This window comes from Geotrypetes seraphini, chromosome 3 (genome assembly GCF_902459505.1).
Source record: "Geotrypetes seraphini chromosome 3, aGeoSer1.1, whole genome shotgun sequence".
Lineage (NCBI taxonomy): Eukaryota > Metazoa > Chordata > Amphibia > Gymnophiona > Dermophiidae > Geotrypetes > Geotrypetes seraphini.
Genome location: NC_047086.1, coordinates 47,369,428 through 47,388,775, shown reverse-complemented (window position 1 = coordinate 47,388,775; position 19,348 = coordinate 47,369,428). Strand labels below are relative to the sequence as shown.

Here is a 19,348-nt window from a genome sequence, read left to right as displayed (position 1 = left end):
GAAAAATGAATGGAAAAAATGGGGTTACAATTAGTACTATTATGGAGGTGGGATCTGAGGCAGGGATGGGCCCGCAACAGCCTGTCTTTTGGATTTCGGCCCCTTAATGTGATTGAGTTTGACACCCCTAGTCTAAACAGATACAATGATGTTTTTCTAGGAAATTCAGTATACTTTAAGGTGAGATGTCTGCTTACACAAAAAGATGGTTTGTATTATTTTACAAATGCTTACTGACCACAATATTCTATGTTACAGCCTGACTATTCATGTAATGCTTTAATATCATGATTAATGTGATTTAATAAAATAAAGTAACAACCTGTGGTTATCAAGTATCATATACTAACATCAAAAAAAATCCCACGTGGAATTGACAAAACAGAAATGTGAGAATACAAATCTTATTAAATTTATGTTTAATTTTTATAGGAAAAAGAGCCTCAGAATTTGGAGCTAATTCACCTACTATGGGTTGTTATGTGAACAGACATTCACTTGCTCCTGCTCACGTCACATAACATAACATCGTACTTATAAACCGCATAACCGTAAGTTCAATGCGGTGAACAAAAGAAGGGTATTACAACCAGGATGAAAGAAGTTATTCTGCCGCTGTATCGGGCGATGGTGCGCCCACACCTGGAATACAGCGTCCAGTTTTGGTTACCATACCTTAAGAAGGATACGGCATTACTCGAGAGAGTTTAGAGAAGAGCGACACGTCTGATAAAAGGGATGGAAAACCTTTCATACGCTGAGAGATTGGAGAAACTGGGTCTCTTTTCCCTGGAGAAGAGGAGACTTAGAGGGGATATGATAGAGACTTATGAGAGACAGATTCTTCAAACTTTCAAAAAATAAAATAACAAGAGGGCATTCTGAAAAGTTGAAAGGGGACAGATTCAATACAAATGCCAGGAAGTTCTTCTTTACCCAACGTGTGGTGGACACTTGGAATGCACTTCCAGAGGACGTTATAGGGCAGAATACAGTACTGGGATTTAAGAGAGGATTGGACATTTTCCTGCTGGAAAAGGGAATAGAAGGGTATAAATAGAGGATTACTGCTCAGGTCCTGGACCTGTTGGGCCACCGCGTGAGCGGACTGCTGGGCAAGATGGATCTCAGGTCTGACCCAGCAGAGGCATTGCTTATGTTCTTATGATTAAAAATATAATAACATAAGGATGATTTAAATTAGTTTGCTAAATATTTTAAAAATAGATGAGTTTTCAATTGGGTTCTAAAGTGCTTATAAGAACAAGCACATGCATTGCTTTCAATACATATTCAGTGGGGAAATCCTGAAAACCCGACTGGATTGCGGCCCTCGAGGAGGGACTTTGAGATCCCTGGTCTAAGCCTAGCCATCTCTTTCTTGGTACATGTCAAATAGACACTGGCTCGAATTCCACCCTACCACCTCGTGCATTTTATTTTTAAAATTCACTGTGATTAAATACTTTAATTGATTTAATTGATTTTCTTTTTTACTAAAAGATAAGTACAGCTTTCATTTACTGTCACAAAATGAAATGTAATGGTTGTAAAAAAAGAAATTGATGTGAAAAAATAAGTTTTCTGATAGTGGTTCCGATTCTGTGCAAAGCAGTTGAGTTGATTACACCACCTGTAAAGCTTCTGAAAATATTAGGCTGCAAATTAATTAAATGTTAAAAAAGTGGTGAAGTAAAAAGGAAAATAAATCTTACATACCCTGTATTTATAGGGTATAAAGTCCCATTTCCTTACTGTGTTGACTGGGATAAAATCTTTTCACAATTCTTGCCTATCTTTATCTTGACAGTGTATAATCATAGTTACATACTTTCACTTTTCCTTTTTCCACTTACTCATACATTCAAGCCAACTTACAATTTCCTTATTTTTATAAACGCGTCTAACATTGTATTAGTGCAGTGTACCGCAAACTTTGTTGAACCATGGCACACTAAACTTAGTGGCTGGGGCTCGAGGCATCCAGAAGTGCGCGGACGTTGTCGTGATGACATCACGTATATGCACAAAGGCCCTTCAGACAGGCCCTGAGCTGCCAGTGGGAGGGTGCCAGCAGAGAATAGGGCACGAGAGAAGGAGAGGCGCTGGCACCGGCTGATTGCCTATTGGATGTGCCTCTTGCCACGAGAAGTATATCATGTAGGCAGTTAGCTGGCACCGGCTCACCTCCTCCTCCCTAGTGTGTCACGGCACACCTGAAATTTCAGGAGACACACTAGTATGCCGCAGCACACAGTTTTAGTGTTTTGCTGACATCCATATTATTCTTGCTATATTAATTAACTATTGTTATTAATAAAACTCTCACAATAGCGGCTAACTAATTGCAATGAATCATAAATTTCTCTGCAATCGTTTCTACTTATACAATTCCTTCAACATAGCATTCCCCCTAGGATGGGGGTTTCACTTCCAAGTTCCTCAGCTCCTTTATACAAATCAAAACATAACATTTTAATCTCTGACATTGTGCTTTTCTAAATTAAATAACTATACATAAAATGAAAGATATATTAGACCTTTATGAAAGATAAAAGAAAAATGCATCCTAGTTAATAATGAAAAACATTTAAATATGGTGCTAATTCTTGATTTATTCTTAGATAGTTTCAAGAACATTTATACACCTCACAGAAAGAGGAAGAAAGGCAAAAATATCTGGAAAAGTTAAGAGAGGCTGGTTGTGTAGTCAGGAAAGCAAAGATGCAAATGGAAGAAAAAATAGCTGACAGGTAAAATGGGGAGACAAGACATTTTTTAGATATATTAGTGATAGGAAGAAGTGCAAAAGTGGCATTGTGAGCCTTAAAGGTGAAGGGGAGAAATTTGTAGAAGCTGATAAAGAAAAGGCTGATTGACAGCATTCTGCAAGCAACTTGTGAGTTCAGATGCTTAACCCTAGCATTCAGGACCACTAGACACATTTACAAGAGAGAAGATTATTGAGGTAAAAACCTAATCTTTCACAGAATATAATAGCAACCATACAGTATTTCAGAATAGGGTAATGGATTTGATATACTGCCTCTCTATGATAAAAGCAAAGCAGTTTACATTTGTTATATGTAAGTACTTTCTCAATCTCTGCCCCTAATCTGCATTTTTGTACCTAGGGTAATGGAGGCTTATATGATTTCCCCAGGGTCACAAGAAGCCACAGTGGAAATCAAACCCAATTCACTGTAACACACTGATATACACTAAAGATGGTGAGTGAGACAATCTGGAAAAACTCCAAACTGACAAAAAAATCCCACTCTTCAAAGCATAGGAGATAAACAGGGGGAGGAAAAGGATCTCAGAAACCTGCTTGGTGACAGGGAATAAACCTCAGCCAAGTCTGACACGGTTCCACGTTTCATTCATTGATCCTGAAAAACTTCCTTCTTCCTATTTTAATCATTTTATTAATGATTTATCTTAAAATCATTTCCATTAAGGGCTCCTTTTACAAAGGTGCGCTAACGTTTTTAGCGCAAGCTAGCCGAAAAACTACTGCCTGCTCAAGAGGAGGCGGTAATGGCTAGAGCGCGCAGCATTTTAGCGTGCGCTATTCTGCGCGTTAAGGCCCTAATGCACCTTTGTAAAAGGAGCCCTTAATCTTCATTAAAACATTACATTAATGATTTCTAGTCCGCCATTAACTTGCGGTTTAAGGCGGATTACATATGAATTTGTCAGGACATTTAGAAGTACCGTATTTTCACGCATATAACGCGCGCGTTATACGCGTTTTTACCTACCGCGCATACTCCTCGCGCGTTATATGCGTGAGCGCGGTATACAAAAGTTTTAAAACATAGTTCCCACCCCGCCCGACGCCCGATTCACCCTCCCAGCAGGACCACTCGCACCCCCACCCCGAACGACCACTCGCACGCGCTCCCACCCGCATCCACGATCGGAGCAAGAGGGAGCCCAAGCCCTCTTGCCCGGCCGACTCCCCGACGTCCGATACATCCCCCCCCCCGGCAGGACCACTCGCACCCCCACCCCGAAGGACCGCCGACTTCCCGACAATATCGGGCCAGAAGGGAGCCCAAACCCTCCTGGCCACGGCGACCCCCTAACCCCACCCCGCACTACATTACGGGCAGGAGGGATCCCAGGCCCTCCTGCCCTCGACGCAAACCCCCCTCCCCCCCAACGACCGTCCCCCCCCAAGAACCTCCGACCGCCCCCCAGCCGACCCGCGATCCCCCTGGCGACCCCCACGACCCCCCCACCCCCCTTCCCCGTACCTTTGGTAGTTGGCCGGACAGACGGGAGCCAAACCCGCCTGTCCGGCAGGCAGCCAACGAAGGAATGAGGCCGGATTGGCCCATCCATCCTAAAGCTCCGCCTACTGGTGGGGCCTAAGGCGCGTGGGCCAATCAGAATAGGCCCTGGAGCCTTAGGTCCCACCTGGGGGCGCGGCCTGAGGCACATGGGCCCAACCCGACCATGTGCCTCAGGCCGCGCCCCCAGGTGGGACCTAAGGCTCCAGGGCCTATTCTGATTGGCCCACGCGCCTTAGGCCCCACCAGTAGGCGGAGCTTTAGGATGGATGGGCCAATCCGGCCTCATTCCTTCGTTGGCTGCCTGCCGGACAGGCGGGTTTGGCTCCCGTCTGTCCGGCCAACTACCAAAGGTACGGGGAAGGGGGGTGGGGGGGTCGTGGGGGTCGCCAGGGGGGTCGCGGGTCGGCTGGGGGGGCGGTCGGAGGTTCTTGGGGGGGGGCGGTCGTTGGGGGGGAGGGGGGTTTGCGTCGAGGGCAGGAGGGCCTGGGATCCCTCCTGCCCGTAATGTAGTGCGGGGTGGGGTTAGGGGGTCGCCGTGGCCAGGAGGGTTTGGGCTCCCTTCTGGCCCAACTACCAAAGGTACGGGGAAGGGGGGTGGGGGGGTCGTGGGGGTCGCCAGGGTGGTCGCGGGTCGGCTGGGGGGGCGGTCGTTGGGGGGAGGGGGGTTTGCGTCGAGGGCAGGAGGGCCTGGGATCCCTCCTGCCCGTAATGTAGTGCGGGGTGGGGTTAGGGGGTCGCCGTGGCCAGGAGGATTTGGGCTCCCTCCTGGCCCGATATTGTTGGGGAATCGGCGGTCCTTCGGGGGGAGGGATGTATCGGACGTCGGGGGGGGGCATCAGGCTTTCAGGATGGGGACAGACCTTCAAGGGGGGACAGTGCACGGAAGTCAGGGGGGGTGAACGGAGAGTCGGGACAGCGCACGGAAAGTCAGGGCAGTGCACGGAAGTCAGGGGGGGGTGAACGGAGAGTCGGGACAGCGCACGGAAAGTCGGGGCAGTGCACGGAAGTCAGGGGGGGGTGAACGGAGAGTCGGGACAGCGCACGGAGAGGCGGGGCAGTGCACGGAAGTCAGGGGGGTGAACGGAGAGTCGGGCAGCATGCGCGGTATAATCGTGAGCGCGTTATACCAAAGTTTTTGTGCTTATCATCGTGATTTCTGCGCGCTATACACGTGTGCGCGTTTTATACGGGTGCGTGTTATTTGCGTGAAAATACGGTACATTAGTAGTCTGGACATTTTTTGAGTTGCTAAGGAGAGTCTTGCAGGTGATGCTTGAGATAAATCTAGCTATGTTAGTTTGGTTTTATGTATTTTTTGAATAGTAGGGTTTTTGTTTCTTTTTTGAAGGTTTTGTAGTCTGTGGTCGAGGTCAGTAAGTTGGAGAGTTGGTGGTCTAGTTTTGCTGCTCGAGTGGCTAGGAGGTTGTCGTACAGTTTTTTTTTCATGTGACTTTTTGGTTGGAGGGTGTGTGAATGGTGTGTGGGTTCTCCTGTGTTTGGTTGAGGTGGTTTGGATTAGTCGGTTGTTCCAGTAGGCTGGGCTGTCTCCATTTTTTGCTTTAAATAGTAGGCAGTAGAATTTGAAGAGTACTCTCGCTTATATTTGGAGCCAGTGTGAATGGTATTCAATATATCTTCAAAGTACTTATCTGAAATGTTGCAGGCAGCCACAGCCCGATGGGGCCTGTTTCGCCACAATTACTGGCTTTCTCAAGGGTTCATGTAAGCTGCTGTATAATTATTCAGCAATAACATTTAGTTTCTGGGCTTCCTACTGAGCGGCAACGTTGGAAGGAAGGAGGAGGTTTTTCAGGATCAATGAATGAAACGCGAAACCTTGTCAGATTTGGCCAAAGTTTATTTCCTGTCACCAAGCAGGTTTCTGAGATCCTTTTCTTCCCCCTGTTTATACCCTATGCTTTGAAGAGTGGGATTGTTTTGTCAGTTTGGAATCAAACCCAATTCCCCAAGTTCGTCCACTGTCACTATCTATACGCTACTCCTCCACTTCTAGAAAAAGAAATGGAAGGGTCTAAAATATTGAAGAACACATTATTGCTGCTACACTGACCATTTTCTTTACAGACTAAATATAGATTTATTTCTTGCTTGAAATAATTAATCCTTCCTTTTCTTGAATTGAGCATCTATTGTAAACATTGAGCATCATTGTAAACATTGAATCTTCAGGTAGTTTACATCAGTGTTTCTCAATTCAATCCTGGTGTACTCCCTTGTGTCAGATTTTCAGGACATCCAGATTGAATATGCATAAACTTGATTTGCATACACTGCCTCCATTATTTGCAAATTTCTTTCATGCATATTCATTGTGGATATCCTGAAAATCTGACTGGCAAGGGGATACTCCAGGACCGAGTTGAGAAACACTGGTTTACATGACACTTGCCATTTGGCTTAATTGTATTTCTGTTTGGTTTGCTGGTTAAATTTTATTGGTTCCTGTACAATAATTAGGGCTGAACAATTAATACATTTATAACATGATTAACGTGTTAATTGTTTAATGTCAACATAAAATTTTAATGAGATTAATGGGTCTGACTGACAAGCACTTTTGGTGTGCTCCATCAAAATTAACGTCAGACCGAAAATGACTTTGGAGGAACGTTGTATTATTGCTTCCTCTCTAACATTACTACTGCTTCCCCCCCTCCTCCCTGGAAAGCTGCCTTGCTGCTATTGCCACTGCTGCACACCCCTGAAGAGCTGCCTTGTCGCTGCTGCCCAGCCCAGGAGACCTTCCTTGCCATCGTTGCTGCTTGCTACAGTCCACTATAGCCCCTCCCTCCCTCTCACTAACCTTTTATAACCTGCTGGCAATGCTAGCGATTAAAGCAGAGCTTCTGTACCCCTCAGATGGGAATCGCCAACCACCACTACCTTATGCCTCCTAGTAGTCATGGATCCAGCAATTTTTGGGATTTCAAGCTTTGGTCCTTCCTCTCCCTGGGATGCTCTCATCTCCTCCACTTCCAGGGCAGCATACCGGTTCTTCAGTTAAAGAGTGGATGGAGTCACAGTACCAGTCTTGCAGGGTTCTGTAATCTGAGACCAGCTGTCTTCTCTTAGCATAGCCTCTTCCCCACTGCTGGAAATCTTTGGTGCCCTAATGAACCTTTTCATTGATGTACTTCTCATTCTCACGGATGCTTCTCAGTCTTGCCACCTCCTCTCTCAGTACCTTTACTTTCTTCATGAGGGATTAAAGCTGAAGACAGCTTTCACATGGGATCACTCCCTCTGCCTGAGTAACATTTTCTATCTGCACAGAGACAGAAGCTGTAGCCCGAGCAGCAGCTTTGGTGACATGTTTCCCAGCCATACTGTGGTTGCAGAAGTACTTGCACCTGGAAGAAAAAAGAAAGAGCAGAAAAATCCTACTAAAGCAATGCCTTGTTCCTGATTGGCTGAAGAGCCAAAAAAAGCTCCTCCTTGGGGTGGGTGGGAATTAACCTCAGATGTGACCTGTTGAGTATGATCTCTTAGAATGTCCTCAGAGTTCAGTCTCAAACTAAGAGGCTGAAACCAGCCATAGGTATGTCCTCAAGGAACGCTTTTCAGTTGGTGAGAAGATTCACACCCCCGTTAAGTATAGCATGCTTGGCCTGACTTAACAGTTTTCCAGGCCTCTCTCCCGCTTACTACTCCCCAAAGTCTGAAAAAGGTCCTAAAAAGATCCAAAGAAGCCTTTTAGTCAACAGCTCTCTCATCAAGCAAATATATGCAAATTATATATGCAGGTCACAGGTTGCTATGAAAATTATCTTTAATGCTGAGCTTCTACAAGCTCTCTCTTAGAACCAGGCTTACTGAAGGTTAGGCACTAGGCCAGCATTCCTCCCCTCAAGGGTCACTTGTGGACTCTGATCTCTAAGAAAGTCAGGTTTCAGATTTATTTAAATATTTGATATACTGCCTTATCAAAATTCAAAGCGGTTTTACATAATAAAAACAAAGAATAAAGAGAGCATAAGTTAAAAACAAATTACAATTATTATTACAGACGATCAAACACACAGACAAACATTAACATACCAATACAAAATGGAAAAGGGCAGAAGTACATTTGTATAATAAAAAAGAGACGGAGAAGGATCAAAACAAAAGGGAGATTGTTTTTAAGTTACTTGAAAGCTTATTAAATCACAAACTGGTACATTCAGTCTTCTGTTCCACAATCTTTTTGTTGTTTTGCTTCTTCATTTCCTTTATGGAACCTTTTTGGTGCTATTTGGATTTTGTTGTTTTACCTGTTTGAATCTCACCAAGTTTGATAATAATTAAACAGTAAACTCAGTATAAAAAAGTATATATTTTAATGTGTATATGGAAGTCTTTGGTTTTTAGATGGCGGCCTTCAGTGCGGCAAAGCAGAGATAAATTAATAAAGCCTTTGTTTTAATGCTCCCTCATATATCACCAGGCTCCCAAATAATGTGTCTTAAATGTGAAAGTCATTCAATATGGCTATTTTTCTCAATGGAGGATGGTAAATAATTTATTTATTAAAAAACAAATAATAATAGAGTGCCGCAGGGTTCTGTACTGGCTAGTGCAATTTAACATATTTATTAATGATCTGGAAATTGGAACAGCAAGTGAGATACCTGTACCCAGTGTATCATTCCTTCTGCTAGAAACTCTGTAACCCTGAGATGTCCTTTCTGTCCAAATTATATTGTAAGCTCTTCTGAGCAGGGACCATCTATTGAATGTTAAATGTACAGCACTGCATATGCCTTTCAGTGCTATAGAAATGATAAATATTACAGATTTGAAATCAGCGTCATTTAAATTAATTAAGAACACTTCTTAAGTTCTCAGTAGCAAAAACTTTTTTTTTTGTTAACCAGTGTTATGTGCTAGATAGTATTTCAAAAGTCTGTAGTAAACAGAAATATGCTGCATATATTGTTTTCCTTTTTTTTTTTTTATAAAATGTATTGACGTTAATCAAGCTATGCTTCTGCATTTTACTTGGGTCTCTTGGGGATTTATGGACTGTTAAATATGATTATGACAGGCTTTGGACAAACTTCTTGAGAGTGTCTTGATTTTTATTTTTTTAAATGGTAATTACTTTACCAATTAATCATGTTGTCAGGCTGGCTTACTGTGCTGTCTTTATATGCAGTGTTCATACTTGATGGAGGGGGTTATTTACTTTTTAATCTTCTGACTGTAAGAGGAAATGGAGTATGATAGTCTGGTTTATTGTATTTGCAAAGGCCCAAGCCCACTCAGTAGCAGCACATCTGTGAGGTAGCTGTTGTGGGTTCCCCAAGCCCTGGCAGCTAAAAATTCCCAAAATGTCTCCTCATGCGTACCTTTAAAGGGCTGATCTTCACCTGTAGTGAGCAGCGTGTTTGATACACATTGCTCGCAACGGCCCTATAGCCTTCCTTCTGACACAGCTTCCTGTTTCTGCAGAGGCAGAGTGTATTAGAAAGAAGACGGGCTGGTGTGAGCAGCGTATCAATCACACTGCCCACTGCTGAGGAAGATCAGCCCTTCTAAAGGTAGGCAGTGGCAGCAGGAGGGAGGGACTGGATCAGATCACTTTGCCTGGGTAGGAGGGAAAGAGATGGGATCTTCTGTCCACCCAACTGGGGTCCAGGCCCACCTAAAATTGAGTGTATGGCTATACTACTGGACATGCAAGTCAGAACAGTTTACAATAAGAGAATAAAAGGAAAAGAACTCCAATTCAAAATGAAAGTACAAAAATAGGCAAGCACACTAAAACATGACTAAACCCACAGTAGCTTGTCATGCAACTAGCCTAGCAGTTAAGGCTTGTTAAAAGAAATAAAGTTTTTACTAAGCTCTTAAATTTGTAAAAAGATGATTCTGCATGCAGGGATGGAGGTAAACTATTCCAAAATTTTAGTGCTAAAAATAAAAGGTAGACTGCCTTGTAGATTCATAGTGGGTTTGTTTTGGACTTGGTAACACAAGGTAGTGGAGTCAAAGGATCTCAAGTACCTAGAAGCAGTATAGAGAATTATGAGAGTTGAAAGAAATAAAGGAGCACCTAGGTAATGGGCCTTGTGCATCAGGAATAAGATCTTAATCTGAATTCAAAATGGGATGGGAAGCCAATGCAGGTAGATAAACAGAGGGGTAATATGGCAACATTTTTTAGAGCTGCAGAGGAGCCTGGCTGCTGTTATGTAAAGTTTAAAGGCATCTAATTAAATGTCCTGTAATATCTGCATAAGCTGCATTGCAGTATTTAAGCCATGATTTTAGGAGAGCATGGATAAATAGTCACAGTTTTGCAAGATGAAGATAACTTTGGAGATAGCATACTTTGTGGATAACAGTGAACCCAGTTCTGACATCTGAACGTTGCTGTTGAAAGGACAGCAATGAATCTAGTATAATTCCTAGGTAACAAAAATATGTGACAGGGTTGATTGGGATATTAAACAAAATTGGAGAGAAAGAAGGCTGGGATAAATGACCAATAATCCAAATGGTTTTAATTAATGGAATGTATAAAATTAAATTAAATATTATTGTTCTTTGTTAAATTAAAAGGACATTTTAATTGCAGTGATATGTTTTTGTTGCAGGCCCTGTATTTTACTTATGGACTCACTCAGAGGACCTTCTCGATCAAATGTGGTTAAAACGCTGCGCGAGTAAGCTCCATAATTCTTCTAATCATGATGCTTTCTTTTTCTTCTCTTTATACATTATTCATTTTTAAATTGTCTTTGTGCTTGTTGGTCACAGGTATCTAGAAATAGAGTGGGAGGTCAGGAAAGGTAGTAAAAGGAGTTTTTCAAAGGAATTCATGAAAGGTTCCAATCCCCGAGTGCCACAGCAGAACAACTTCAGTGACTGCGGAGTGTATATACTGCAGTATGTAGAGAGTTTTTTTGAGGTGAGTAATTTTTTTTTAAAGAATTGTTTGCATATAAATATCTATTAAAAAAAACATATTGAAGCCAATCATCTGCAATTGGTTGCTACCAGAGTATGACTGGGAAACATTGTGTCTCTAAAGTTGTTGCTGTATAGACAGAAAATGTTACCCAAGCATAGGGGGTGGTTCCTTATGCAAGTTGTCGTCAGCTTGAATCCCTGAGAAGCATCCGCAAGAACGAGAGGTACATCAATGAAATGCTTCATGAAGCCTCAAAAATTTCCAGCAGTGGGGAAGAAGAGGCCATGCTGAGGGGAGACAGCTGGATTAATACTGTGATTCTACATGCCCTTGAACTGAAGAGCCAATATGCAGCTCTGGAAGTGGAGGAGATGAGAGCATTCAAGAGAGAAGGACCAATGCTCGGAATCCCCAAAGTTGCTGAATCTGTGACAACTAGAAGGTGAAGGTCATGGTAATGTTGGTTGGTGATTCCCTTCAGATGGGTACATCTGCAGACTAGATATGATGGCCCAGGAAGTGTGCTGTCTGACTGATGCCAAAATTCAAGATGTTACTGACAACTTGCCGAAATTCATCAAGCCCAATGACTATTATCCGATACTGCTCATCCATATTGGCACTAAGGATAATGCTAAGTAATCTTCCGAAAGTATCAAAAGTGACTTGGTGGCTCTGGGAGAGAAGGTGAAGCTGTCAGGTGCACAGGTGGTGGTGGTCTTTTCGATCCTCCCTATCGAGGGTAAAGGTCAAGGCAGAGAAGCTCATATTCTAAAACATAGAATAAAAGGCCAAATGGCCCATCCAGTCTGCCCATCTGCAGCATCCACTATCTCCTCTTCTCCCTAAGAAATCCCACATGCCTGTCCCATACTTTATTGAATTCAGACACAGTCTTTGTCTCCACCACCTCTACCGGGAGACTATTCCATGCATGTACCACCCTTTCTGTAAAAAAGTACCTCCTTAGACTACTCCTGAGCCTATCGTCTCTTAACTTCATTCTATGCCTTCTCATTCTGGAGCTTCCTTTCTAACAAAAGACTTGCCTCATGTGCATTTATGCTACATAGGTAATTAAATGTCTCTTTCGTATCTCTCTTGCCTTTTCTCCAAATTATACATATTGAGATCATTAAGTCTGTCTCCATATGCCTTTTGATGAAGACCTCCGACCATTTTAGTATTCTTCCTCTGGACTGACGTCATCCTTTTTATATCTTTTTGATGATGCGGTCTACAGAATTGTACACAATATTCTAAATGAGGTCTCACCAGAGTCTTATACAGAGGCATCAATATCTCCTTTTTCCTACTGGCCGTACCTCTCTCCCTATGCACCCTAGTATCCTTCTAGCTTTAGCCATCGCCTTCTCAATCTTTTTGGCCACCTTAAGATCATCACATACTATCACACCCAAGTCTCTCTCCTGTTTCGTGCACAAAAGTTCTTCACTCCCTAAACTGTACTGTTCCCACGGGCTTTTGCAGCCCAAATGCATGAACTAGCATTTCTTAGCATTAAATCTTAGCTGCCAAATTTCAGACCATTCTTCAAGTTTCGCTAGATCCTTCCCCATGTTGTTCATACTAGAAAATGACACGTGGAAAAAATTTGTCTCCGTCTCCGCCCCGTCCCTGTGAGCTCGGTCCTCGTCACCATCCCATCCCCGCGAGCATGGTCCTCGTCCCCGAAAACCATTTGATCCCATCCGCACAAACTCTCCCTTCTGTGTTCCTATTTTCCACATTTCTAATATCTCCCCTCTGTATCTGCATATTCCCTCCTGTGTCCATTTACCATCTGTATCTGTATACTCCCTTCTGTGTCCATATACCATCTCCCCTTTATGTCTGTCCCTATGCCCCAGCTCTACTAGCTTACTATGTGGGAGCGTTTGGAAAAAACTTTCTTCATATGATTATATAATTTTTTTTTCCCCCTGAAGTAGCCTTTTGAGGTGAAACAGAAGTGCTTTCTGTCAGGAAAAGAATATTGGATGAAAGAATGATTGCTGCTGCAATTTGAGATAAGTTTTCCAAGTTTCACATTCTTTGGTTTTCACAATATTAAGAATTACTTATATTTATACCAGGCTGTTGCCACTGCAACCAGTTTTAGACAGATTGGATTTCTATCTATATATTTTGATGCACGAGACAAAATGAATTTTGAAAAATAAGTTTTTGAAGTGAATGAAAGGATATTTATGTACAGAGTTTTTTTCAAACCAGTGATGATACAGGTGGCTTAGGGTACTTGTAGAGTCCCGGCTGCCTGTGTATGAGGTTTGTTTTTCTCCGTTTTTGTATTTATCATTTTTTCCGTTGTGTCTTGAATGTGATATGAATGAAACCCTTCTGCTAAACTAATTATACAGTACATGTTTTTGACATATTTTTGGGATATATACGATTGTACCCTTATATATATTAGTCCTATGCCCCATGCACATAATTTCTCCTCTGTTACCTTCCTGTGTCCAGATTTCTCCTCTCTTCCACACCAATGTGTCTCTCTCCTCTCCAACCCCATCTAGTTTCTTTCCCTCTTTCTCCCCACACTTTCAGCATCTGGCTCACCTGCCTGTCCTTCTCCCCTTTCTCTTTCCTGCTGTGGGTTCAATATTTGTCTCCCTCTTACTTCATTCCCATGGCCCAGCATCTCTTTCCCTTTCACTCCCTTCTTCTCCTACTGTGAGGGAACACGTGCGGTCACGGATCACACGGTCCAGCAGCTCCCTCCAGCCTGATCTCCGCTGTCCCACCATTTCCCTCCCTCCCTGTGTAGTCCTGCTGTCTTCATCTCCAAAGCCTGGCAGGCTGTGTATTACATGACAGATTTCAGTGCTGAGTTGTGTCTGGCAGTTCATCTCTCTTCCTTCTCCTCCTCCTACTCCCACCCGGTCCCCTCTCCTGCTTCTCTTCCCCATGGTACTAAGTGCACTATCCCAGTTGAGTCAGAGTCTGAGAACCCAGCTCTGAGCTCAGAATCGTGCTGGGCAGGCTGTGCTGACTTGTGCTCTACCAGAGCTGCCCCATGGGGACAGGCTCCCTTTCCAGATCTGGAGAGTAACAAGAATCTGATCTTCTGTCTGTCAGTAAAGTCATATACTCACTGCCTGCTCTTCCCCTTCCTTTACACCTGTCTCTTACTAACTTAGCCTTTATTTCCCCTGTTCTTTTCCTTTTCGTTCTTTTGCACAAATTCTCTTCCACCTTTTTCCTAGCTCCTTCGTGTTTTGGTTTTTTTTTTCAGTGCTCCTTTTATGGAATCAGTAAGAGCTGAGGAAAAGCTGCACATTCTCAAGAAAGATATAGCGGTCCAGCAGCCCCCTCCCACCCGATCACTGCTGTCCCACCATCTCCCTCCCTCCCCTTCACCTCATGTAGCGAATTTCATTTTTCTCCCAGTGGCACGCTTTCAACAAGTCGCGCATAGCTGCTTGAGTTGAATCTTCTCCTCTAGTTGCATCAGAGGAGAAGATTCAACTCAAGCAGCCGCACACAACTTGTTGAAAGCGTGCTGCTGGGAGAAAAAAAATGAAATTCGCCACATGAGATGAAGGGAGGGAGGGAGATAGCGGCGTGAAGGGGCTGCTGGACCGCATGATCGGTGACCGCGCGCATTCCCTTACTTCACTGCAGGGACAACACCATTTACTGCTCCACAGGGCAGTTAATGGCCTTGTCCCTGTCCCAACTACTATTTTTCTCTTCCCGTTTTAGTGGGTTACCCGCGGCTCCCAGTGGGTAACAGCCACCGTGTCATTCTCTAGTTCATACCATTGGGGTGACTGCTCTATTGCCGATTTTGTTATCTGCAAATATGTCAAACGGAGTATCCCTATTGTGACATCTCCTAGAAGTAGGGAGATTCTAGATTCTCTACAAAGAGAACTGTTCTAGCAGTTGGTAATGGAACCCATATGGTGCCATACTGGACCTAGTGCTTACAAACAGGGAGTGTTTCTGATGATATAGTGGTTGATTATCTGGCATCCAGTAATCATCACCACATGGTGTGGTTTAATATCAGGACTGGTGTGGAGAGGGCTTTTTCAAAAACAGGTTCTAGTTGTCTGGATAGGAACTTCTGAAAGAGGTAGAAATGCAGTGGGCAAAACCAAAAAGAACTATTATAAGGGCAACAAACCATTTTTTAAGAAAAGTAAATAAAAGTAAGAGGAAACGAAGGCCGCTTTGGTTCTCAAAATTAGTAACTGAGAAGTGAGGAAAAAGAGGTTAGCTTTCATAAAGATCACAGAAAGAGGAAGAGAGACAAAAATATTTGGAAGAGTTGAGAGGCTTATCAAGTAAGGGGTCAGACCAGGGGTCCATCTTGCCCAGCAGTCTGCTCACGCGGAAGCCCATCAGGTCCAGGACCCTTCTATCCCTTTTTTCTTCAGGAATTCATCCAATCACTTCTTGAACCCGATACCGTACCCTGTTCTATCACACCCTCTGGAAGCGCATCACCGTCCTTTGGGTGAAGAAGAACTTCCTAGCATTGGTTCTGAATCTGTCCCCTCTTAATTTTTCCGAATGCCCTCTCGTTCTTGTAGTTTTCGAAGGTTTGAAGAACCTGTCCCTCTCCACTTTCTCTATGCCCTTCATGATCTTGTACGTCTCTTATCATGTCCCCTCTAAGCCTTCGTTTTTCCAGGGAAAATAGCCCCAGTTTCTCTATCTTTCATCATATGAAAGGTTTTCCATACCTTTTATCAGTCGCGTCACTCTTTTCTGAACTCTCTCAAGTATCGCCATATCCTTCTTAAAGTATGGTGACCAATATTGGACGCAGTACTCCAAGTACGGGCACACCATCGTCCGGTACAACGGCAGGATGACCTCTTTCGATCTGGTTGTAATGCCTTTCTTGATAATACCTAGCATTCTATTTGCCTTCTTAGAGGCCGCTGCGCACTGACTACGAGGTGACATTCTTTTTGATGCTTCCTGTGCTCTTTTTAGTTCTCCCCAGTTTTGTCCTTTTTCCATTTCTGGAATGAATATTTTTTGTCTCCTATTGCTTTCTTCACCTCTTTAGTTCGGTTCTTTTTGCATCCTTTTCTGAATCTGGGGATATACAGATTTTTTGCCTCGCTCACCGTGTCCTTAAATAAAGACCAGGCTTGTTCTACAGTCTGTGATTTCCTTGAGCTGTTCCTAAGTTTCTTTCTTACCATTACTCTCATCATTTCATAGTTTCCTTTCTTGAAGTTACAAGTCGTTGCTGTGATTCTCTTCCCCTTCGATATTCCTAATTCAAATTTGAACTTGATCATATTGTGATCGCTGTTTCCCAACGGTCCCACTACTTCCACTTCCTTTGCAGGTCCTCTTAGCCCATTGAGGATTAGGTTCAGAGTGACATTCCCTCTCGTCGGTTCTCTGACAAGCTGTTCCATGAAGCAGTCCAGTATAGCTTCCAGGAATCCAGTCTCCCTAGCACATTTTGAGTTTCCAAGACTCCAGTCTATCCCGGGTTAGTTGAAGTCTCTCATAACAATCGTGTTACCGTTTTTGCATTCTCGCCTCATCTCGGCTTTCATATCTTCATCATTTGCTTCGGATTCCCCAGGTGGATGATAGTACAGGCCCATCTTTATCCCATTTCTTCCTGGTGTTTTAACCCATAGTGATTCCAATTTGTCGGTCGTCGCCACTGTGTCTACTCTGGTCGAGTGTATGTTGTCCTTTATGTATAGGGCTCTTCCTCCTTTTTGACCTGACCTGTCTTTGTGATAGAGTTTGTACCCCGGCAGTACTATGTCCCATTTGTTTTCTTCATTCCACCAAGTTTCAGAGACCCCAATGATGTCTAGGTTCTGTTTTTTGGCCATGACTTCTAATTCTTCCATTTTGTTCCTTAGGCTCCTTGCATTAGTATACATGTAATTTAAGTCCTGGTGTTTTTTTGTCTTCATTTTCATTTCCTGCGCTACATTCTTCTTATCATCCTCTTGATCTGTCAACTCTTGTTTTTTGCCCGTCGTGTCTTCCCAGCGTTTTTTCCACTCAGTATCTTCTCGAGATACCTTTTTCTGAATCATTGACACTTGGTCGACTGTCGGCTTTCCCCTTCTTAATTTAAAGCCTGCTCTATTCCTCTCCCGCCGCACTCAGGTGTAGTCCATCTCTCCTGAAGAGCTTGTTTTTGCCCCAAAACATTGTCCAGTTCCTCATGAAGTGGAACCCCTGTTCCTCACATGCATTTATTGATTGTAGTTCCGTCTGTTTCCTCACATCTGCCCTTGGTACCGGTAGGATCTCTGAAAACGCTATCTTCTGAGTCCTCATCTTCAACTTCCTTCCTAGAATCTTGAACTGTTCGATCAGCGCATTCCTACTGTAGTCTCACCTGCTGACGTCGTTTGTCCCGATGTGGATCATCACTGTAGTCTCTTCCATCTCTGCTCCTTCTAGGATCCTTTCAATTCTGTCGAGGATGTTTTTTGCAAGACTCCAGCAAACTAACTCGCAAGACGAGTGCAGTCCTAATAAATGAACGCATAGGTGTGCATCACGTGTAAGCACACACGTCGATGATGCTCTCATCAATGTGTGTGTTTATACATAATGTGCATGTACGTAATTGTTTAGCGGGATGGCACTCAGCTACATGGGCTCAGGTGTTCCAATGAAAAAAAAGGTTTCAGTTAAAATGTTAGAATTTTCCAGCCCATGTTCTGTAATTTTCCTATGGCTTCATTTGGATGTGCATTGTCAGCAGGGGACACTTTTTGGTTCCTGACGAAAAACGTACCGGGCTCTGAGATGTTGACTGGGTATGCTGAATTTTAGGGATGTGCTTTCAAGCATTGGCACCCAGGCATCATCCAGGCATATGCCCACCTCTGGGCCACCCCTCACCATTTCCTCCCAGCTCCTTATAGCACCCCTTTTGGGTTGTGGAACGAATTATCTGAGTTGCCATTATTTTCTATGGGGGAAATTTGCTTTGATGTACGAATGCTTTGAATTACGAGCATGCTTCTGGATCGAATTATGCTCGTAAACCAAGATACCACTGTATATAGAACCGAAAGGCACAGGCGGAATAAAAATCTCTAATGTAATATAATGTATATGATATTTGTGTAGTCACCTTAAGACATCTGTATAAGCTTATGGTTCACAAACTGAAATCTCGTCACTTTAAATTCCATACCTATCTGATCAATAAAACAAGAGCTGACTGGTTTGCTGAATTTATAAAGTATTGTGAATATTAAGATTTTCTAAGTTCATACAGGACTGATTTTTAAATTACATAAGTGTTTCTCTTTCTTCATAGCATCCCATTCCCAGTTTTGAATTGCCTATGAATTTGACTGACTGGTTTCCTCAGCAGAGAATGAAAACTAAGCGAGAAGAAATTCAACACCTAATTCTTAATCTGCAGGAAGATCAAAAGAAAAGACAGAAGGACTTTAACATAACAGAGTCATCTTTACAGGAAGGAACAGAGCAATTTATTAGCAGCAACTCGGACTAAATACTTTGTTCTGCATCTTAGATGTATAATTTTAAACTGAATTGAACTTCATCTTGGTTAAGAAGGCTAATGAGTTGAAAGGTTCACTACTTAAATGACCAGGACTGAGAATGCTTATATAAATGTGTGTCATAAAATTAATTTGTTCCCAATAGATGATGTGTACTAAGTAAATGCGTCTGTACATATGTTAATGAGGCCAATTTTTTCTGAATTTGTAATTATTTTTTTCACTTGTTAGGAAGCTTTTTTGTTTTGTATTTCTGTTAATAGAACTTAAAATAGCAAATTCTGAGCATAAAAAATAAATATTTATAGGATTGTATTTTAACTTGCATTCTTATATCATAAGAAATGTAATTTTACATCAGAAGTCTAGTTCAGATGTAACTCTTTCATGCCCAAGTAAGTATTGTGCAGGTTATTTTGTGTAAATACAGTGGAACCTTGGTTTACGAGCATAATTCGTTCCAGAAGCATGCTCGTAAACCAATTTACTCGTATATCAAAGCGAGTTTCCCCATAGAATGTAAGGGAAACTCGCTTGATTCGTTCCACCTCCTCCCCCACTTCCTGTGGCCACCGGCACTGCTCTACATTACTCCCCCTCCTTATCCCCCCCAAGGC

General features: G+C 43.0%; 1 protein-coding gene across 11 annotated transcripts in view; it reads left to right on the top strand.

Moving 5' to 3' along the window:
* SENP6 (SUMO specific peptidase 6) overlaps window positions 1-19,046 on the top strand; it is a 373,212-nt gene extending 354,166 nt beyond the window's left edge. For all 11 annotated transcript variants that reach the window (XM_033935430.1, XM_033935428.1, XM_033935423.1 and 8 more), the window contains 3 exons: window positions 10,904-10,972; window positions 11,067-11,217; window positions 18,521-19,046. In XM_033935430.1, coding sequence (XP_033791321.1) covers window positions 10,904-10,972; window positions 11,067-11,217; window positions 18,521-18,721 — 421 coding nt within the window. In that variant the 3' untranslated portion in view covers window positions 18,722-19,046. The remainder of the gene's footprint in view (window positions 1-10,903; window positions 10,973-11,066; window positions 11,218-18,520) is intronic.
* The last annotated feature ends 302 nt before the right edge of the window (window positions 19,047-19,348 follow it).